The sequence below is a fragment of the Amphiura filiformis genome, chromosome 10 (assembly GCF_039555335.1).
Source record: "Amphiura filiformis chromosome 10, Afil_fr2py, whole genome shotgun sequence".
Lineage (NCBI taxonomy): Eukaryota > Metazoa > Echinodermata > Ophiuroidea > Amphilepidida > Amphiuridae > Amphiura > Amphiura filiformis.
The window spans coordinates 9,573,922-9,597,878 of NC_092637.1; the positions used below are offsets into that span (position 1 = coordinate 9,573,922).

The following is a 23,957-nucleotide window of genomic DNA, read 5'->3' on the forward strand; positions in this document are numbered from 1 at the left end:
TGAAGATGTTCAATGTTTTGGCCTGCCTGATGTTGATTGGAAGAGAATTCCATAAACGAGGACCTGCGGTTTGATAATATCTGAAGCATGGACCAAATTAAAAAATGATTTCTCCACCCTTCATCCCCGAAGGTCAGGTGGGTTTTAAAAAAGCACAGAAGTGCCCACTCATCCTTCTTATGAATGCATAGTTAAGTAGGCTACATAAATAGCGAAAGGCTATATTTTGTAAAATAAAACCATTATGAAATCATTAAATAATATACATCAAATTCAGGCATTTGAAAATACATATTATTAGCCAAAGCAGTGAATACCACAAAATTATTTTACAAAAAAACATTCAGACATAAATTCAACAAGGTTATTTACATGATGCAATTCAAAAGAAATGCCATTCCAATGACGGGGAAGGGAAACAACCGATAGAATTAAACAAAGATGAAGTTTTGGCAGTTTGGTGCAATAACCAAAATACTTCTTTGAACCAGACAACCAACACAAGCAGGCTAATCTCATTGATTATTTTAAATCCAAAGATTAATCTTTGACAATTTACAACATCCTTCGGCTTAATAAATTTCAGGTCCACTATCCTCTCAGAATATGAAGGACGATCTTCAAAATCAACTTCAACTTCAGTGCTATTCCTCTTGATTTGTTTCAAGCTATCAATATGATAACTACTTATACCATCCTTGAGCTTTCTAGAATCCTTATGGATAGAGACAACATTGACCATGCTGTAGAAAATATATTAAATTGCTATCTACAATAGATAGTTTTGTACTCACATCTTGCTATCTACTGAAGGATTTTTATATTGTTTTATCATGTTTATGTTCATACCTGTCATACTGTCAAAAACATGTCATTTTGCCTAAAAATGAGGTTTTTGTAAGGTTACTCAATAACAATAGTCGTATATAGCACAAACTATACATGTTCTTAATCCTTGTCATCAGACTAATAATTTGATATATCTCTCAACAATTGTTTTACCCCTGTGTGACCTTTCGTGACCTCAAGCAAAAAAAACGTAGCCTACAATTTGAGTCCACTACTCCCTAGCAGTGATCTAGAGGGTCTATCCTAATACCTCATGGTAACAAACAATGGTAGATATTCGTCCTTTCAATCCTTTATTAATTATTAATTAATGCCCGTATGAGATTTAGCTCCCAGACTACACCTGATATCTAGAAGTATCTAAAATAGTATTTAAAAGTACTCACATCCTGATATCGGCTGTTGATTTACACTTTGCTATCTACATTAGAATGCTTGATATCAACACACTGCTATAGCTAGAATATCGGTAGATATGTTTTTGGTTGTACGGGGGGACAAAATGTCATCTTACTCCGGGCAAAATTGGTGGCAAATTGCTCATCTTGATATAAGAATCAAGAATCGGTATGAAACTTACCTTCTAAACTGTTTACTTTACTTGTTATGTGCAATGGGGTGCAATGGAAGTCAGAGATCAACAGTGGCCTATGGCCACCCATGGCATTTGACCTTGTTTGCACTCTAATCTCAGTCATGAGTAAGTGAACACAGTAGATAGGCAAAACAATTTTTTTGTTCTACTCAACTACATAAACAATTTGCTATCATTTTTATCCAAATCGGAGTAAGTTGAAATTCTGATCCGTGTACAACCAAAAATGTGTCCCTTATCATAAAAATTAGGTTTTTGTAGGATAACTCAATAACGATAGGTCGTAGATAGCATAAACTATAAAACTATAAAGCATAAACATCAGATGAGAAATTTGATATATCTCTCAACAAGATCGAAGCATTTTCAATTCTTTACCCCTGTGTGACCTTTCGTGACCTCTAGCAAAAACGGACCCTACAATTTGAGTCCACTACCCCCTAGCAGTTATCTAGAGGGTCTATCCTAACACCTCATTGTAACAAATATTGTCAGACATGGGTGTTGAACTCGACCATATTTCAAAACCCCTTGCTCCTAGATTAGTTTGAGAATAAAGGTATCTTCAAGGTGTGATTGTAAAACTATCAGCAGTAGCTAACAAAGTGTGAGTATAAAACTACCTATAAGTTCTAGAAACGTTTGAGACGGCAAACCACAAAACACCGGTTGCATTAAAATAAACGAACTCAAACTGAAGATGCGATTATAACACATATTTGCAATAATTATTGCGAGTATTCGCAATAATTTCATGCATTTCATGAAGTGAACATGATGAATATAATTATATTAAATTTAATTTTCTTCAAAATAATGATGATAACTCTCCAGGAAACACTTTTCTTTGGTGCCCACCGGATTTCGAAGGAGAAACTTTGGACACAGAGTTTCCAAAGCTATGTTGAGCTCCAAAACATTGTTCCTCTATATTTGCACAAATCTGTTAGGCGAACAGAACGATTTTCGAATTTTAGTGTCTAGGAAAATCATATTGTTTACAGCGGTAAATCGGCAATCTTCTACAGTGCACCTTTCAATCAATTGTTATTACGAAGCATGAAATCCACACAGGCGCATTACGCTACTTTATGATCAGATAATTGTTTTAGTAAACTCAAGCTGATGGTAATACTTTATCAACGTCACTTTAGTACGGAAATGGACGTGGTTGTGAGGGGGTCAACACGAGGGAAAGAAGTTAACAGCTAGAGCTTATTGAAATACATAAAATTGTTTTAAACATAAAGGCTCCAAGTTGCGATTATTATTATTATTCTATCTTCGTGGATATAATATCCAAAAAAATGCAGCTGCTTTTTGAGCACAAATTGATGATAGACTGGGATAAATACTGGCCCTCAAAGTACACCGCACCGCCTGGAAAATGATTAGGAGATTATACAATACCAATACCACACCATTGGTTGTAGGCGTAAAGTACACTCCTGAGGGAAGACATGACTAGAATGAGGCGGATTTATTGTGAACCAACTAACAGATTCTTCATGTCTGTTACTATTTCCTGCTTCAGTTCGTCCAAGCGAGGATCCAATTCTTCGCAAACAGCTTCTGCAATGCCTTTCTTGTTCTTCTCCAGCCATTCGTCTAACGCCTGCTGCAAACCGTCTGAGAGATCCCCCAGTGCTCTGTCCTGCATGCCCGCTGTTATTGCCGATTGCCTTATCTGTATCAAAACATTTTCAGCAGGCAGAGATTATACAATAATTAGGACCCATACAGCATAGAAAATATGGTGATGGTAAATAATGAAAGAACCGTATCGTCGGGAACTGATTTTTTTATATTTTAACGCTTAAACGAAACATAACTAAATAACTGATGAGGTTGTGGAATATATCAGCTATCACATACTTTGAATCATCTAATTTTCAGCCCGTTCCATGGAGTCAAATATCTGTTAATGACAATAGACGTCCCATGCGATGATGATGCGCAGTGATTAGCACTCCGAATACAGATCATCGATTGATATTTGAATCCGTGGAAACGTTTGAAAATGAGAGAGTTTCGTAAAATTCTTATATACACGAACGGTGTGGTCAATTGTCAAAATTCAAAAAGTATATAATAGCGAATTTATTTCTCAACCACACCAGTTATTTAGTAATGTTTAGTTGTGGCGTTCAAATACCCAAACAATTAAGTTTCAGACGATACAGTAAAAATAGTAAATGCGGAGATTCTTACGAGTTTTCGAGCAATTGAATGTAAACAGCATCTGTATATATCTTTGTACAGATAATCAATTATCAAACCTGTGTGAGTTGCGATCTTAGGCCTATGTCATCTCCCTTCAGTGATGGTTGATGTGTCTCCAGTGAAGTGACAAGATCGTCAATGGTATCAAAATATTGATCCAGTTGCTTGTCTGATATGGCCATGTTATCTTCTACCCTCTTGTGGGAAAGGCTGTTTCTGATGTCCAGAACCTTTGAATTGCAAATTGAATATTTGAATACCAGTGAAAGTTTGATAAGAATATATAAAAATTGAGTGTAATTTTGTTTTAGATTCCAAATTCAGGTAACTAAACATCCATTCGGTATAATGTGAGATTCGTGGCTAAATTGTCTAAGAGAGATTTATTTATTGGGATAACATTATGTTTTTACTTCAGAAACGGTGTCTAGAAAATAAACACCTTTATATGATTACAGTTTTGATGGTTTGTGTTTAAAAATTACATAATATGTTATGTTTGGTGATTCGTGATTTAAATCTAATATTTTTCATTCAGTTTGGTGTTTAAGTTTTAAAACGTTTACAAATTGGCGATTGCAAATCGTTTGCAAGATATGTGTATATTCTTTAGACACATTTTGTGCAGTGTACTTTTAGCTTAGTTTTAATCTTTAATGCACACTTAAAATAAGGCTTCTTATATCAGTACCTGTTCGATTTTGTTGTAACAAGTCTGATCCCCATTGTGATAATCAGTGAATGTCATCATAAGTTTCAGAATACCACCGACATCAAAATCACCAAACGTCGTAAATTTCAGACCATGCGGGATTTTGAACACAAAACCTTTGGCTACTTCAACAGGGTCCTTGTGAAACAACGATGCATTCACGTTTCTCCACTCGACGTCTTTTCCCATTGGATAGCACTCGTTTTTTACAGCATTTCCCCAACGAATGCAAGGCTGGCACGCCCCCGATTTGGGTGTTGGTTTCCTGCGCGGTAGGCACTGTGCTGTTCCAAGGCAAGGTTGCATTAACTGCTGATGCGTCTGATGCCACTTCTTAACACTTGCTTGGACAGTAGGAAGACTGGTATAACACAACACTTGAACTGCTTCACACACCTTTGCGTAATTTTCAATGTCGGGTACATCTGAAAAAAAAAAGAATAATAAATAATAGTAAATTGACTAATGTTATGAATGTAAATATTACTACTGATCTAAATAATTTATAGGAAGTAATAATATTGTGTAAGAATGCCGAATTCAGATTTGAAATTTATTTGGATTATAATATTTATAAAAAAACCTTGCTATCCATTGTGGTAAACATAGTATAAGACAATTTCCTTGTATATCTCATGGTAAATGTAGTTATGCAAAAGCAGTTATGAGTCATTTATGACATTTCTAACGGGAAGTATTATCTGGGAGACGATGTTGTTAGAGTCACTTCTTAATATTGCGCATTAAATCATCAGATGACGTATGAAAATTGATACATGTATTAAAGGATAAGAGACAATATAGCGATATCTCGAGTTTCTTATTGCAATACCTGTTGCTCGTTCTTTTGTGTTTGGAAATACATCATGAACTGATTCTTGAACAAAGGTGGCCGGATTGACAAGATCGTCACGTGTATTAATTGCGTCGTGTATTAAGTCTTCGTTGTAGAATCTCACATCATCTACTAAGTTACTACTCTTCTTCAGGTCATCTGGACTCAGGTAGGAGACAGTCACGTCGGTTCCTCTTGATCTCTCTGCTATTTGGTCAAATAATAAATTGTCCATCTCCTGTAGTTGATCTATTCCTTTCTTGAGCTCTGATTCACCTTCCTTAACACGGACTGCTATATGGATTGCACGTTTGTCTCGCGTTCGTTGAACCATTCCTTCAACTGCACCAAACACTTTCACACCAGATCGTGACAACTTTGGTTTGACGTTTTTTCTTCTGTAGCGATTCATCGCAGTCACTTGCAGGCAAGGGAATGTGTCTATGGCGAACATGTCGCTCTCATCTCGACATTCAATCCTGCGCCCGAAGTATCTCTGAACACTTGAATTCTCAGCCCACGCAATCTCCTGTGTACTTTCAGGCAACTTGGCAGGTATGATAAATGAGCCATCATCATTTCTATATTTGCGGGAAAATAACAACATCGTTAATTGACATACAATTGCATGTACATGTGATTAAAATCGTAAAAATATATATTACTATTTATTGTATTTCTCATTCTCATATTATTATAGGCCATAGATTAAACAAATTGATTGCGTTTATATTGTTCAAGGGGATGGAAGGCCCACCGATTGGCTCTGATGCTACATCGATGGGTCTCTTATGCTTCTTACACATGCGTACCCATCCTTTGGAGGGAGATGGTGGTGTCTGTCGCTTAATTTTTTTGTCATGTATGTACGGGTTTTTGAGTGCAATTTATAGTATACAAGCTGTTTCACCAGCCCAATATTTTGATTTCAGTTTTGTATCAGTATGTGTTGATTATTTTATGAGAATAGTGCTTAAATTTGTGTGTATTTTATTACAAATGTCATTTTTTTTATCATTGCATTGGTTGTGTTGAGGGGCATGTGAGGCCCACGGATTGGCTCTAGTGCTGCATCGGTGGGTCTTTCATTCTTCTTTCACAGGCGTCTCTATCCTTCGGATGAAGATGGTTGTGTCTATGCTTTCAATACTTGTTTTGTAATGTGCAGCTGGCCTGCTATTTTATGCATAGTTAATATTTGTTTAATTATTAAGTTAAATTCATATTTTGTAAATTGATTAAGTATGCAGTTTTATTATAGTGTAAAGCGCATTGATTCACAATGCGCTACATAAATGCTGTTTTATTATTATCGAAAAATATGTGACGAAATGCAAACCTGTAAAAAGATATGGGTAGCCTTATTTGTTTTACACATGTGGACCAAATCTCAGTGTCACACGTCATTGCGTTCAGTCACAATGTTTCATTATGTAAAAAAAAGAGACCGTTTTAAACAGTGTTAAAAGTTGCATCTGAGTCTATTCTCAAACAATACAGTAGGCCAGGGATATTCATGTGTTTGTAAAAGAAAACTTAATCTTTGGTATTCTTCTTCTTTTTTACATAATGAACCATTGTGACCCGACGCAATGATGTGTGACACTACAAATTGGCCCAGATTTGTAAAACAAATAAGGTTTAATACTCATAACGTTTTACAATGTTACATTTCGTTAAATAATTTTCGATTTATTTCAATTATTTATTTATTATTATTATAAATAAATAAATAAATCACTTCGAGAGCAATATTTAATAGTTTAAAATTCAGGGATTTGATGGTGGGAGTAATAGTCAAGTGGTTTTAATATTAGAAAGCTGCGATTCCCATACGCCGGTCAAACTATTCAAAAACACTATCCATGGATATTGAACATATTAAGGAAAGTCTAGCTATTAATACGATCCATTTTGTAATAAGAAATCAGCAGTGAGGTGTTAAAATTTGACTTCATTGGTACGTGCGGTTCATGATACGAACAGATTGTCCATTGAAATGTGTGTGAAATCAGCCGTATAAAAAGGAGGTTGCAATTTCCATTTTTAATACATACTTCCACGTGTAACGCACTGAGGACGTTGACATTGACAGTTTTGTACTAATCTTCCCCACGAAACAGTAATTTTGAAAATAAAGTCATGATTTATTCACGTAGTGGTCCTTAACCTACCGAAATGTGTTTGTTTTGGCAACCGTAATATTCGGGAAGCACTGAATTACAATCAATCATGTTTATATCACCGGTATAAAAAAAAAACATGCTGAAACTCGGGCATGTTTCGCCCTAGACCGCTATTTTTATTGTTTGTCGCCATCCCGTGGCCGATGTCTTGTTGGTCTCAGACCCAGCCGGCTGGTACTCTTTTGTTAGAAATACAACTTGGATTCGAGACTAGCGGTATGTACGCTCTCATATGAACGCACGTACAGCACATCGCCATCTCTCACCCAAGACGGTAAAAGAAATGCTAAATGAATTTGAATTTTAATACGTATTTTTGTAGTCTAATTCAGTTTTAGTTTCATTTTATAATAAATTGACTTTTAAACTGTGAATGTAGAGTATTTTACAATAAGTCACATCATAGGTTACGAAGGGCTTCAAATAAAAATATGATTGGTGTGATATGGCACAAATTACTTTGACTAAAAAGTACTGAAGCTCACATTGGATTCATTAATAGCATTAATGCAGGCCTCAGCGAAGAAAATTAGAGATTAACCTTAACAAGCCTGATTACTACAAAACACTACAAACAACTTCACGGCGCGTGCGTGCATCCCACGGGGTGTGATGAGCAAGCATCCTAAGGGATATATGGGCACGACCGGCCAGCGTAAGACCGGTGGCTAGGTATCAGCGGGCTACTGCTTGGCATGCGAGGGGTGTCGGATTTGAATCCCACCCAGAGCCAACAACTTATTTGTTCGTTCTCTCTCTTTATTTCTCCCTTCTTTCCCTTCCAGTCGCCAAAACCCCCTCCGAGAGTAAGGGCTAATTAACGAGCACTGTGCCTTTTGGCGACAGATAGAAAGAATAAAGAGAGAAGGTGAAGAAAGAAGTTATTAATTGTTTCCGTCGGGAAATGGCGGAAATGTGGTTATTTTATTCGTGGTAAAATATTGATAGTGTTGTGACGATAAATTCGATAATTGAATATTGATCATAGTGCAATAAGCCATGGTAACCATTCATCAAGTGAACGTCGTTTTATATCCGTGCATCAGTTGCACTGACTGAAGCGAAGTTTTGTTTGTGCGTTAATAAAGACTTCACTCCTTGTTAACCCTGTAAACGAATCAGACGTGCGTGAATCAGATTGGCTCATGATGATTAGTTAGATTGGTCAACATGATGACGATTATATTGTCATCATGTCTTGCACGTGAATCATATTCAATTATACTTATTATGATGCGATGTAACTCTGGTAAGACTTTATATTAATACATACATTATATTATTTTTATCAGTTTGTCTGATGATGTAAATTCATAATAAATTGTTATAATTAGTGTCTGTTTCATCTGGCTCATTTCGTGATTTCGTCATTCCCGTTCCCGTTCATTCCATCATCCCTTGGGACTCCAAATCTGGTACCATAACAATAGGAATGTTCTTAATAATATGAAATCCAGCAAACATAAAATCAATGGGATTATTGTATTGTTTCAAAAAGTGTGTAAAATTGTACAAATTGACAGTTTTCTCACAAATGAAATTTTAATTTTAAAAGTTCAAGTGGTATTTAATTGAGTTCAAAGTGGCATGGCATTGTCTTTCAGGTGCACCTTATTTTTAAATAAACAATTTTTGGTAAAGCGGTTATATGAATATTGGGCAAATCTATTTGTTTCCAAAAGGGATTAAATGCACTTGTTGACGAAAGAAATACATAGAAAATACAGTGAAAATCAAAGAATGAAATCACACCGGTTTTTAAGCTTCAAGTTATGGTATTTTTCATTGGTCAGAAAACGTCAAAGAGTTGCAACAATATTATTTAAAAAGAAAGCTGATTTTCTCAGAACTATGCAAAATGGATTTAATCCCTTTGAAAAAAAGCTCTGCATTTATGTAAGAATTGAAACTTGATATAGGACACATGATATGTGTATATCATGTAGGCCTCAGTGATATTGACTGATCGATTAATTGTCATTTTTAGGGAAATCAAGTCCATTGAGGAAGGCCTCAAGAGTGCGTTAGCACGATCATCCACGCCCTATGTTGTGCTATCCAGTGGGTCATTTCTAGATGGGTTAAGGGATCTGGAATGAGCGTTTTGAGCGTTTCGACAGTATTTTTTATGCAACACGAGAGCACCTCAGAAGTATCGAATTGCATTCTGAATACGAAGCATGTCTTTCTGATATCAAATAATTTTCATTTTTTGAAAATCACGATATAATACAAATTTTATGACAAATTATAAAAAATTGATATTTTTCAAATTTTTTGATATATAACAGTCCTCGAAGTAAATTTTATAAATCTAATGATATATTCTTAAAGTGTATGTAGTTGGGAGGAAAAGCCGACGATCAATTGAAAAGTTTGACCTTTCATATTGAAGATATGGATTTTTTTCCCAAAAAGACCTAATTTTTTTTTTGCGTTTTGGGAAAACAAATCCATATCTTCAATACGAAAGGTCAAAATTTTCAATTGATCGTCGGCTTTTCATCCCACCTACATACACGTTAAGTATAAATCATCAAATTTATAAAGTTTACTTCGAGTACTGTTAAGGGATGTAGAATGAGCGTTTATTGCGTTTCGATAGTATTTTTTGTGGGACATGAGAGCACCTCAGACCTATCGAATTGCATTCTGAATACGAAGCATGTCTTTCTTATATCAAATAATTTTCATTTTTTGAAAATCACAATATAATACAAATTTTATGACAAATTATAAAAATTTGATATTTTTCAAATTTTTATAAATCTAATGATATATTCTTAAAGTGTATGTAGCTGGGAGGAAAAGCCGACGGTCAATTGAAAATTTTGACCTTTCATATTGAAGATATGGATTTTGTTCCCAAAATGACCTAATTTTTTGGTGTTTTGGGAAAAAAAAATCCATATCTTCAATACGAAATGTCAAAATTTTCAATTGATCGTCGGCGTTTCATCCCACCTACATACACTTTAAGTATAAATCATCAGATTTATAAAGTTTACCTCGAGTACTGTTAAATATCAAAAATATCAATTTTTAATGATTTGCCATAAAGTGTGTATCAAATTGCGAATTTCAAAAAATCAAAATTATTTGATATCAGAAGGACATTCTTCGTATTCAGAATGCAATTCGATATGTCTGATGTGCTCCAATGTCCCAAAATAAATACTGTCCAAACGTTCATACCCCTTCCCTTAAGAAAATTGGGCTAGCCAAAGTTATGAATGGCGCAGGGTAGAGTAATTCGAACCCGAAACCCCTCGCGTGTCAAGCACTGGAATGGCCAACGAAACCGTGTGAATGAATATGACTGAAGGCGATTGTGTCATCGCATCACTTGGGATGCATGCATACGTAGTAAATTCGTGCTATACGAATTATAGCATTTAGCGTTAATAAACATTAAGATCACCTGTACGCCAGTTCAAAATATTCCAAAAGAACTACCAGGAGGTTATGATCTTTAAGTTTGAAGTAGTGTTTCAGGTCGTCTATTGTGTACTCTGGCTTCAAAGGTAACCCGGGGTAGTCTTCCCGGAAATCCGGTGGAGCAAATATTGGGGCAAAGATGGTAGTTGTCAGCCAGTTAGGATGCACAATAATAATGGAGTCGCGACCTCTCAGTCTTGCATGATGTACCTTAAACACAAGAATAGATTTGAACGAGTGTGTTTAGTTTAAAGTTTAATAGTAGCTTGAGATTAGGATATTGTATTTAGGGCATCAAATTTAGTGCCTTTTATTAAATAGCCTATGGTGACTGTTAATAGTATCTAGAGATTTAGATATTGTTATTTTAGGTTTTATATACGTTGTACTAATAGGGTAAGGATTGCATTAAAGAATTATCAATTAATTAGTATTATTTTCATTATATCTTCAACTGCATACCTGTCCCATGTCATGCAGGTAACCGAGTGCCAAATTCAACGTCTCATCTTTCACAAGTCTGTCTATTTGTTGTCTAACTTTCTCAGCAAACTGTTTGAAGTACATCAGCGGAAGCGCCGACTTACACCATGAGGATATTCGCTTCATGATTTCATCACAGAGCTTTGGAGTAAGCTCACCCTGATGTTGTAAAAAAGGATAAGAATTATATGTAAAATCTTGTGCTGACGTTCATAAATAGCAAATTAGCAATTTATCAAAGTTCAACAGGAAAGCCCTTTGCAGGGCTGTGCGTCGACAAAATAAAACCCGTTGACTTTTTAGTAGTACTGGCAAGTCATATATCAAAATAAAGGGCAGAGTGTGACCTTTCACGCTAGCATAGATGGCATATAACTTTTTACTAAAATCGCAACCCTTCCATATCCGCATCAATAAATGTTGGGTGCCACTAGGGCGCGTGAGCAAAAAACAAAAACAAAAACAAAAACAAAAACAAAACAAAAACAAAAATAAAAATAAAAACAAAAACAAAACAAAACAAAAAAACCCGTACTAGTCAACATTAATCGGGGTGCGAGGGGGTGCTCATTTACATTGCCCTATTGAAAATGTCCTGATACTTTTGTCGAGCGTTTAATGTGTACATTATAGACGAATGCAATTTCACGCATTCCTACACCTTGATGGCAGCCATAGCTGGGTCCCGGCGGCTCCATCTCACCTAAAATGTGAAATGATGCGGCCTTGGAGGGTATTTTAAACTGCTTTCTATCACCGTGTTACACGTAGACAAAAGAATGATGACAGTTTACAACACAAACAAATCTTACATCGATTTTTTAAGCGGCTATAATCCACCAAATTGGGCAGTCACAACCAAATCCCGATCATGACTTGGCTCGTTGGATTCGTCTATACACACCCATATACACATCCATACACTCTTAATTCGACGTGGTTAATTTGACCATTGGGTCATTTTCAATCAACTCGGTGTTTAATTGACTAGAATAACCAGTTATTTTGCCGACGGTTAATATAATCAAAAAAAGATTAACCACGGAACAGTGTATAGGTTCGCCGCAGACATGCGCATTGACATGTGTAGATGTATTGAAAGGATCAATCAACAACTTCCGTCTTCAAAAGTATTTCCGTCGGTGTATTTACACGTTTGCCCCCTCCCCTCCCCGTTCTAAAAACCTGGCTATGCTACTTTGTCGTAGCGCATGTACTCACGCTGAGTCGCTTGCGTAGATACACAGGTGGTCGAGGACACGTATGGTTGGATTTGTCTAGTAATTCTGTGTTATGCTTGCTTAGCATCCAACCACAATTTTACCGGTTTTGAGCACGGTTGTTTGATGTATATAGAATTGGCTTCATTATTAAGAAAATGCAAACTATAGATGGCGCTATTTATCGTAATATCATATTTCTTAATTTGCAAGGGGTAGCTAATCAATTCTGCCATTTAAACAGGTTGAATAGGTGAAACAAGCAACAAAGAAAGTTTATAAGCATATTTCATCAAAAAATAAAAGGAATTATTTTTATTAAAAGCCTGAAAGAGTAATTTCCAGTATCTAAATAGCGCCACCTATCTTGTCATAAATAGATACATTTTATATCCGAAAAAAGCTTTAAAAATGCTGTGAAAGTGAATAATGTTGTAAATAAAGTTGAAAATGACTCAAAAGCATCTGTATACATTAGCATGATACAGCTTTAAGCTGTTTAAGCCTAAAAATTGGACCGTTTCAACCAAATATAGTTTATTGCACTTCTTGTATATTCCCGATCTTCCATGTGAATTTTGCAAGATTTGGATCCAAACTGACGGAGCTTTTCAATGGAAATATATACATGTATACTCACATAATCACATACATACAACATTTCGTCGGCCGTATCACATACTGACGTATTCGACCTTTTTATAACATTTTTGAGAAAGTTGGTACATTAGTTTATTATGTTCTACTCTATATATTCAACAAAAACCCAAAATGAATGTGAAGGAAAAAAAAAAGATTATAGCCGGGAGTGGAATCGATCTCAGGACCCCTTGTGTGGCGGGCGTTACACCACACATATATTGCTATACCCGGGTGGAAATATTTAGTATACATCATAACACTTCGTGCGTTATTCATACAAAAAATTCAAAAAACAGTAATTAAAATGAGGTTTATTGTCGAACCTCAACGGATTTAGACTGATAAAAAGTGCTTGATAACATGCATACATACACGTTTGGAATTATTTGAGACATTTTCATGTTTACGTGTAAAACCAATGACGACATCAAAATTCAGTCAATCTTGCCCCCCCCCGGTATGTGATACGGCAGACAATTTCCTTAATTATGGTAAGATATTCTTAAAAAAATTTAAACATTGTACATTATGATCAGAGCATTATCATACGTGAAGGAATTGAAATGAAACGAATAAATAATGTCCTTAATTGAAAAGTTGCAAAACTGCTTAGGGACCATATACGAGTGGATATTCATATTCATGCTTAGGGACAATTTTTTCAAAATTGAGTTTTGGTGTTAAGTTATAGTGCCGATAAAAATACACATTTTGGTGCTTGTTTGACTTTCATACCACCTTCCGTCCCTGAGATATCGTAAATTTCCCTTTCGGAAATCTTCCGAATTTCCGGGAAATTTGGACTTATAACGGCTATAAAATCTCCGAAAAATAATGTTGTTTTCTTTTTTTTTGTTGATGTTTTAGGGTACCATTCAATGGTCTTTAACTTTAACTTCGGAAATGCTAAAAAAAATGGCCGATAATGGCATTTTGACGAATTTAATTAAAAAATCATAATTAAAGAAGTAAATGAGATATTTTAATTTTTCTTTTTGATTTTGAAAGCATTAATCAAGGTGCATAATACCATACCAACAGATGGGCTCAACTGTGACTTTAAAGATGTTTTTTAGAAATAGAGTAAATGAGTTACGGGTTTATGTTTTCAGAAGGTCGAGTCATGACTCATAAATCAAGTCTGAGTCATTGGAGTCTCCAGTTGAGTCTTAAAATTCGCAGTAAGCGAATTCCTGTAAATCACTACATTTTTTCTTTTCTTTCAGCATACCCCTTCATCAACACGTTACCACCCTGAAGTGTCACCACGGATATAAATAATAATAATAATTGTCCATTGTCATCATCTAGTCTTATTTCCTTACACAATACCATGTGTGTTCACTTACTCGCAATGGCTTAGCAAGCTCATTGAGGGCGTCCCTCAGATTTCCCACTGCTTTTGACCTTGTTTGGCGACTGTCTAGTAGGATTACGTGTTCATTGAGACGGACATGATCTTGAAATATGCTTTGAAGGTACTCAACATGCCTTGTGGATAAAGCCGCAGCTAGGAGAAGACGAAAAAACAGACCAAAATATTAAAGGATGAATACGAAACGGGTGTATCTAAAATATACATAACAAAATCATCTTGATTTTGATTTCAAAATCGCCGCATGGAAAGCCGTATTGAAGATGGAATATGCGTGATTTGCATTGCTCTATAGGATCATATGGATGTAGTCTACGACTTGTGACTTGAGTGCACTGAAGATGAACCGCTAAATAATTGGCGTCTTCAATGTGTTCTTCATATTCCTTTGTTCATAATAAGAAATAGTCATTAAGCCTATTAAAGTGGCAGTAAAGATTGGATTAAGCATTTCTGTTCTCTTGGCCCAAAGCCAGCATGCCTATGCTTTTTTAGCCTAGCTTGAGCACTTTGTTTTGAACCTGGTCCCATCAGGACCCAAGTGTGTATCCACACAACAACATCATAATTTATATTCAGAGTCGCCCCCTGACCGGAGTAGGTATACTTAACTAATGTCAATGTCGTGCAATATTTGTTTTAGAGGTTGAACGATGGCTGAAATACAGCAATATAAATAAAAGGTAGAAAAGCGTAAATGACCAAAATACCCATTTCAACATCTTTCAACTGGTCTACGTGTGTGCCGATTAGTTGGATCGCTGGTTTCGTGTCTTCTGTTGGATCGTGACAAGCTTTGATGAAGCACAACCAGTACTTGAGCTGGAATTAAGATTGATTGATACATCAGCTTGGTATATTAGTAGGCAGTTATCGGAAGTTATTCACATCATCATCATGCACTCTTAGAAAAAAGGGTGCCAATTAGCAGTGGACTTTGGGTATATAATATACATGCACTTTTATAAATGCGCACATGACATCTACAAGTCGCCATACCGTGTTCAACGATGTAAGGTACCCGGATGTACACAAACTCCACACGCAAAAGTATAGGCGAAAATGACAGGTTGCAAGGAAAATTGTTCTTGCAAAATAGTGGCATTTATTGCAAAGGGCAAATCAATTTGACCCGAAACATAAACTCTTTATTTGGGTTTTCCATTACGGAAAAAAAAATGACGGAAAAGCTAGATATACCTGATTTAAAAACTTATATTTCATTATTACCGTGCTAAATGGGCTTGGCAATCGCCATATTGATGACGAAATGGGCTTCTTACGGGCATTAAGGTCAGAACTGCGTAGCTGCCGATGATGTTATTTGACAATTTTTGAACGTGATGATAGGGAACTTAGGGGCTGTCATTTTCTTCGGAAGGAATGGGTCATGAATTTATTTATTTTGGAGTCATGAGAAATATTCCCCTCCCCCTCCCTGTAGTGCCGCCACTGAACATAACCCTGACCGTAATTTTAACTATAATTTTAGACCTTTTCGGAATAATGACTCTCTCGAACTAATAGGCTAGATGTCCTCGCCCGACCCCCTCAACCCTAACTTACTCATTCGCTCGCTCACATTCAATTAAGTATCAAAATGGACCAAAACAAATTCAAAATGTGTTTTTAAGCACCTTTTTGTGTCGCCGCATGCTAAATCGTAGCCTTGATCAAGACTTTCTCCTTACTTTGTCTCTATTCATGCTCTTCATCAGTGTTCATAGGACCCATGTATAATCAGTGGTAGAACTGGACTCTTCAAAATTTTAGTCAGGTCAGATTTTTTGTGTAGGACGAAAGCCTTGACGGGTTTGTAATTGGATTAAATCTGGCCCTACACAAATGAATGGCAGAGCAAATAATCTGCAACACAGATCTGAAGAAACCAATCACAGGCTTCCCTGTTTTAAGTCACTGCTATTTGGGAATCATAACTTTAAAAAAGGGCCAACGTTGAAGTTCATTTAAAAATAAATTAATGATTTTGTTATGAAATGTTCAACTAGGAAGAACTATATCCCATTCTGGGGAAATCAAGCTGAACCATCATAAATGAAGTGACATTATTTGTATAAATATTATATCTTTCTTTTTACATTTTGTGAATAATTTGCAGTACAAACCTACTAAAATAAATGGACTTTCCCAGATTTTGAAAAATAACTGAAACCCTCCCATGGTGTATTATGTAATCAATTACCAACTCTACAAGTCCTTGGCGCTGGCTACATCATGAGCTAGGGAGGATTTGTGCCTTGTGGGCATGGTGGGCATTCTGCTCAAACACTACCCCTGCAGTGCACAGTATGCCTGGAGTAAAGTAAGATAAGAAAGTCCACTATCTGGCCTAACAATTCAAATGTCAAATAGATTTTTACAAAGTTATGATGGAAAATAATTATTTCGAAAGAATAACTTCAAAATTTTGAAACAGAAATTTTTGGAAGATGTGGTAAAGCTTCCATGAATTTTACGTTCACTAACTATGGACGCCAAAGGACTTGAAACAAGTCTAGCTAAATCGGTAATCTGTACACCCTTTGACGTACAACTTAGAGTATAATCACGTAGATGACTGTACATGATCTAATCATTCGGCTGGAAGATGTTGAGGAAGATGTATAATATACATTACGCTCATACGTTATATGACAATTTGACGTACAATTCAGGTCTGTGATGCATGGTTTATTCGTCCAGTATGGCAAGTTACATCGGCATACACATTATTGTCGTGGTAATTAATTTATGAGTGTAAGGGGGGGGGGGGGGGTTGCCTAGCCGAAAGGGGAAACAAATAATATTTATAAAAAAATAAGTAAGTACATAAGTAAAAATAAATAAATAAATTTACGTAATCTATTGTTTACCCTCGATCCATGATTTATCCTTGTAAATTAGCATCGAATCTCCAGCCAATGTTCCTTGCCAGTCAGATGAGTGCTAGCCACGAAACAAGGTCACAACTGTTACCACTTCCTCAATGGTCACCATTTCAGTGATTGACAGTGATGTAATGCAAATATGGCGCTGGCCATCTGGTCACGTGCGCATTTATAAAAGCGCATTTATATATATAACCGAAGTCCATTGATTAGAACCTTTTTTCTCCCGTATTATGAAACTCTAGCTCTTGAACCCTCAAAAAGGTTCCAGGAAATCTAGGAACCCTTTGGGGAACCCTTAAAGGTTCTATAGCGTGCACAGAGACCCTGCAAAGGTTCCCCAGAGTGCCATAAGAACCTTTAGTAGTTCCTGTGAGAACCATGAAGGGTTCCATATGCGGGAGAAGGGAAGAACCCTTTTAGCACACTTTTTTCTAAGAGTGTGTGGTACACAAACATACATGATATAAAAAAAGTCAGTGATGGTTTGTTTATGACTTTTCGTGATGATTGAAATTGCTTAACGAACCGGAAAAACAGCCAATGGTTAGTTTTTCACCTTCAAAAGTTATGATTTAGTAATAGAAAACTTTCGTTCCTGAAGGTACTATATCATGAATGCCTCGAAAGTTGCTTTTGCCTTGTAAAAATACCGACATCGTGCGCTATTTTCTACGATTCCTTTTCTCCATGAAGGTATGAAATGAATCAACGTCCCTTTTACGCGCTATTAACCAATCATGTTGAAGTTCGTTTTTAGAGGGAAAAGGTTTATCGAATTTTGCACAGGGAGTGGCGTAACTTTGGATCAGGGTGCCCGGGCGAAAGTAGATCGGGTGCCCCTTACCAAGAGTGTGCTTGGTGCAGAGCAAATCAATTGTGGTTTACCTACCGAATAACTTACAAATAGTGTTTCAGATCAAATTAATTTCATGTTAATAAAAAAAGTATTAATTTTCTACAATATCTTTACTTTTGATCATTCGTCACTACCGGCAGTGACGTAGCAAGGCGGTCGCTAGGCGGTTGCGGTTGCTGGGCAAGAATACAAAATACCCCCTCTTCCTAAAATAATTGCGCGCGGGCGCACGAAAATGTGCATAAATACTACTAATTTGGTATAATCAAGTTGAATTTTGGTCTTTCAAATGACAATATATGTTGTAATGCACGCGAACCGGATGGGGGCACCCAAATGAAGAGTAATGCTATGCATAGTGGATAAAGATTTCAACTTCTTTCCTATAACAAAGTATTATCGTGTCGAAATGGTATCCAGGCCTGGGTGCCCCTTAGTCCAGGTTCCCGAGGGCGCAGCCCCCCCCCCCCCAGAGCGCATAGGAGTTAAGCCACTGTGCACAGAGTCAAGTTAACAATTCCTCCAGTCACAAGAATGTATAGTCTGACCCATCTAGGATTTACCGTTCTTGAGTTATTGCCAAATACCGTAAACGTTCGCCTAATGGCGCACTGGGCCTCTTTCGCCTTGGGGATAAATGGCATGTACAAATAGAAAGCTCCCTCCTCTAAAAATCCCAACAAGAATTATGAGAGGGCTGTTTTAGTTTGTGTGTAATATTCCAGTTATATCAGGAAAGCCTATAGCGCCATTAGGCGAACGTTTACGGGTAGGTCAAAGGTCACATTTCTGCACACCAAGGGGGTAAAAACCACAGACTACTACAGACCATGTATCAACTGTCAAAGTCCCCGTGCATTGTATGCTGTAAATTCTTGCATATTCATGAGGGCCGATCATTCGATCGTGCCGTGTCTAGCAATCACGCCAGCGTTGAGTGCCTTCGCGTTGCATGCCTAAGCGATTACGTGATAGGCCGTAAAAATACGCGGTATGTGCGTAGTAGTTTTGCCTGTCGTATTTCATGGAACAATCGGCCCTAATTATCGGGTGATGCTGAGACTTTGACTGCTTGGACGCGGTTTGTTATCTTTTTCGTCCATGGTCAAAACATAAATATTTCCATTTTGACGAAATACGAGTATGTCATTTTTATGTTTTCATGGGAATAGTTTGTGCTATCAAGGATGTTTCGCTTCCTAGGTAATGCAGCAACATAGGTCAATTTCCATTGAAGTCTATTGACTTTGACCTTTTTGGCTACTTTACCTATGTAACAAAACATTCTAGGTAGTACAAACTGTTTTTTTTTTATTTGAAAAGATGAAGCCTTTGGCCTTTGAGCATTTTTGTAATAACTCAAGAACGCTATATCATACAGTAGATAGGTCACACTATACATTTTTTAAATTGTTATGACTGGAGAAATACATTGTATTATTTAAATTTGACTCTTTACTAAGTTCGATGACTTTTGTTTTATTATCAAAAAGCTACTCCGGTTCATTTCCTATCATGCATTTGTGTATACCTTAAGTTCCTCCTTCCCCTTTGTGGTACCTCCCAACCTACCTGCCTCACTCACTATGATGAAGTTTTTGTGAAGATGGCAAAACAATGTTTTCTCTTGTTTGAATTGATTCATTTATATCCAAATTCCCTATATAAAATATAAATGACTGCTTTAAAAAATATTATTATTATATTTGATTTGCATTTATATTTACCGACTCATAAGTACCATTTTCTCTTTTTCTTTGATAGTGTTTTAAAGTATTTTAATGGTTTTTTTAACTACTGTTTTTATTTTATGCTTTGGTTTGTATGCGCATTGACATCTTATGTGTGATGCGCTATTATAAGTTTTTTTTGCTATTATATTAAATACGTGCTGATAAAATCACCATACAGAGTGCTCTTACCACTTCGTCACTACCACAAAGATGCTATTATGAATAAATATCATACCTGTTGTTTCTGCTCCTCTTCTAGATCGCAACAGCTATAGACAACGATAAATACCCCTCGTCCTGTTCCCAGCAGCATAGCATGGGTGATATGGAACTCAACTTGACCTGCCGTGTCCCATATCATGAAAGATCCTGCTCCTCCAATCGTCTTTTCTTCCACCTCTATTCCGGGAGTGGGGATTCGATTCTCATGGTGACGGATCATGAATAGTGACTTAAGTACGCCCTGTGTATAATATAAATGAATAATGTGGTAAGCTCATAAATACAGAAATCAATCAAATATCAATCAATCAATCAATCAATCAATCAATCAATCAATCAATCAATCAATCAATCAATCAATCAATCAATCAATCAATCAATAACATTTTCAATAAAAAAGGTTTATGAACAAAACTATTATCAATAACATTTAACAATTCATCAATACTTTTTGTTCCTGTTGCTGTTGATGTGAGAAACATGCAGGCAGGCTTGGGAAACACGCATAGACATGAGTTCTGATTGACCACGAAGTGATTCGGGATTAGTTGAATCATAAAATATCATAAACCACCAAAATGTTTTACCGTTGTTAGAGATGTCTTCAAAGTAGACTTCCCCTTTGCTGGATGCCCAACTAAGAACAGCTTGATAGTTTCTACAGATGTACTGCCGGATTTCTTCAATAACGCAGACATCTGAGAAGCCCGCTGAGAAGCCTTTGGATATTTGGAAGACAACAATCAAATTAAAGAAGCTGGTCGAAATACTTTATTTCAACAGGCGTTACTTTGTTTTTCTCATATTAACATTAATGCGGACCATGGTTTTTTGCTATCAGAAGGCAGAGAAGGAACGAAAAATGATAGAAGATGAACAAAGATTTGACTTAGTACCCCAGGGCATTGACCCCGGACCCCTCGGGTGCCACACACACGATCATCGACCTCATGCCACGGGGGGTTTCGCTTGCCCGGCCAGCAATTTGGTTCGTATACATAACTTAGGTTGATTGCTCAATGGCATCACGTGGCATATGCATGCACAGTGGTTTTCCATGCAAGATTTTGTAAGGTTTTATAGCGTTAGGGTTAATACATAGGCCTTAACCCTAACGAGGAACATGTTTTTTTGCTATCGGAAGGAAGAGAAGGAACGGAAAAGAAGAGAATACGAATTTGACTTGATACCCCCGAGAATTCTCGCTATTCGCAATAAGGGCGCCGCCAGCGGTTTGCGATGTAATCGTGATGTATCATGGGAAAAGGTCGACATCCAAGTCCGCGCAATACGAATATTATCATGCTATTACATAGGAACACGTGACAATATTTTTTAGTTTGTCAAAATAAAGGTGTTACACGCGAATCGATACTCAATAATACTTAATAATGTGATTTGAAATGTGCACAATTAATTTTTTCTCTATCGATTTGCGTGTAATACCGTTATATTGACAAACTAAAAAATATTGTCACGTGTTCCTATGTAATAGCATGGTAATATTCGTAGTGCGCGGACTTGGATGTCGACCTTTTCCCATGATACATCACGATTACATCACATACCGCTGGCGGCGCCCTTATTGCGAATAGCGAGAATTGACCCTGGGCCACCTCGAGTCCCAGCAAACACAAAACGTTTTCGACATCATTCGCAAAAGGTTATAAAAGGTTGTCAGAAAACGTTTAAATGTCGGGTTATATAAAGGGTATATTAAGAGTATAAAACGTTTTCATAACCTTAAAAAATATTTTTTGATAATCTACTGCTCAGCAAACAAAAATGTTTTACAGAAAACTTTTAAATGTCGGGTTATATAAAGGGTATAAAAACGTTTTAATAACATTCCAAAAACATTCTTGAAAACTTGATACAAAACATTCTAAACAGAATGTTATTTTGGGGTTGAAAAATATTTTCAATAACGTTTTAAAAACGTTTTCATGACCTTTATATAACCCGACATTTAAATGTTATTAAAAGGTTTTGATAAAAACATTTTAAGAACATTTCTGCGTTTGCTGGGTTCAAATATTTTAACATAATGTTATTTAAGTATTGACACAATATTTGGTAAAAATGTTTGCAAAAATAGTTTACAATAACATGTTTTGAAAACATTTAAAAATATTGTTGCAGTGTGTTTTCATGCAAAACGTTTTAAAACGTTATCATGACCTTTATATAACCCGACATTTTAATGTTATTAAAACGTTTTTACCTAAACCAAAAGCCAAAATATAACTTATTTAAAACGTTTTTAAAACGTTTTTGTGTTTGCTGGGGTGTCATGCACACGATCACCGACCTCGTGCCACGGGGGTTATGCTGGCTTGGCCAGCGATTTGGTGCGTATGTATGACTTTAGGGGATTGCGCAATGGCATCACGTAGCATGCATGCATGCATGCATGCATAGTGGTTTCCCTTATAAGATGTTGTACGATTTTATAGCGTACAGGGTAAAGTTAAAAGATAAAAGCAAAAACATTATATTTCATTTTGATCCCGTTTTCTTAAGTAGTTAGAAGAGTTATTTTTTCTCGATATTAAAACAGACAAATTGAAGATATTCAAAATTTTGTACACAAAGCAGCACAGAACACTAATAACAATTTTCAACACGACAAATGTACATACCTTAATACTTTTTACAAAATCCCTCCGCTCAGATATATGTTCGTTCGTTGGCCAATAGTCAAGAGGAACATTACCATCCTGTATGTACAAGAAAGGAATAAAAGTCTGCATTGGGCTATTCCAGATGTATTCCGCACCCCCCCATGGAAGACACTTCCGGAATTCGGGGCTAAATTGACAGCCTGAATTCACATGTCAGGAAAACCCCATGGAAGACACTGCTGGAATTGTGGTAATATGTCTAATGTGGCCAGCCCGAATTCACGTAAATGTAAATGTCTTCCATAGGGTTCCAGCTGGAATTAGAACATTTTTTGTTTCCAGCCAGAATTCAAGTAAATGTCTTTCATAGGTTAATCGAGATGGTCATCATAAGTGAAGATTCTGCTAGAATTGGAGCATTTTTGACCATTTTCCAGCCGGAATATTAAGAAATGTGAATGTCTTCCATAGGCACATCATGGCCTTTCAAAATCCCCACTCTTGTTTTATCGTTTATTTTAGCAGCCGGAGTTTCACCTAATTTCAATGTCTTCCATACCCTCCAGCCGGAATCTTTGCTAAAAATGACTGCTGGAATTCTTTTTAAATGTCTTCCATAGGGGGGGGGGGGTGCGGAATACATCTTGAATAGCCCATTACACTGTCTCTAAGAAGCGTGTTTAAATTAAATGTTTAATGTTGGTGTTTAACCCTGGATTAATGGAAATATTTGGGCCTCATAACTTAACTGACATATTGTTGGTCTACATTTAAAGTACAATAAGGTATACATATTTAGAATGACAAAGACTTAACATTATATTATTTTATATTGTTGTTTTAAAATATTTCTCACATAAAAAGTACTTACACTCATGCTAATGAGGACACCTTAAAAACCGTAAAGTCGGCCCGGTCAATTTTGTTTTATTTCGTGTTTAGAAAATATATATCATAAGCTTTAAAATGGTATATCATTTGACTTCAAACGATATCCAGAAGCGGGGTTATGGTTTGTTGAACTCTGTTCCTTCACCAAAATTATATCTTTTATTGGTTCTACATGTGTCTCT

At 36.3% G+C, this 23,957-nt stretch overlaps 1 protein-coding gene across 1 annotated transcript; it reads right to left on the reverse strand.

Annotated features, from left to right (window-relative positions):
- Nucleotides 1-2,924: 2,924 nt before the first annotated feature.
- LOC140163226 (uncharacterized) lies at nucleotides 2,925-23,761 on the reverse strand. Its single transcript, XM_072186624.1, has 12 exons — nucleotides 23,756-23,761; nucleotides 22,903-22,980; nucleotides 20,848-20,979; nucleotides 20,274-20,501; nucleotides 15,269-15,380; nucleotides 14,533-14,693; nucleotides 11,301-11,480; nucleotides 10,822-11,048; nucleotides 5,212-5,795; nucleotides 4,359-4,804; nucleotides 3,724-3,897; nucleotides 2,925-3,131 (listed from the first exon to the last, which is right to left on the reverse strand). Exons 1-12 carry the CDS (start codon nucleotides 23,759-23,761, stop codon nucleotides 2,925-2,927), a joined length of 2,535 nt encoding a protein of 844 aa, XP_072042725.1.
- Between the last annotated feature and the right edge of the window lie 196 nt (nucleotides 23,762-23,957).

Coding starts and splice junctions, on each gene's coding strand:
- LOC140163226 (XM_072186624.1), bottom strand. Junction 15,381..20,273: donor AAGAGGAGCAGAAACAACAG/GTATGATATTTA, acceptor TCTTAATTCCAG/CTCAAGTACTGGTTGTGCTT. Junction 11,049..11,300: donor ACCTGCATGACATGGGACAG/GTATGCAGTTGA, acceptor CTTGTGTTTAAG/GTACATCATGCAAGACTGAG.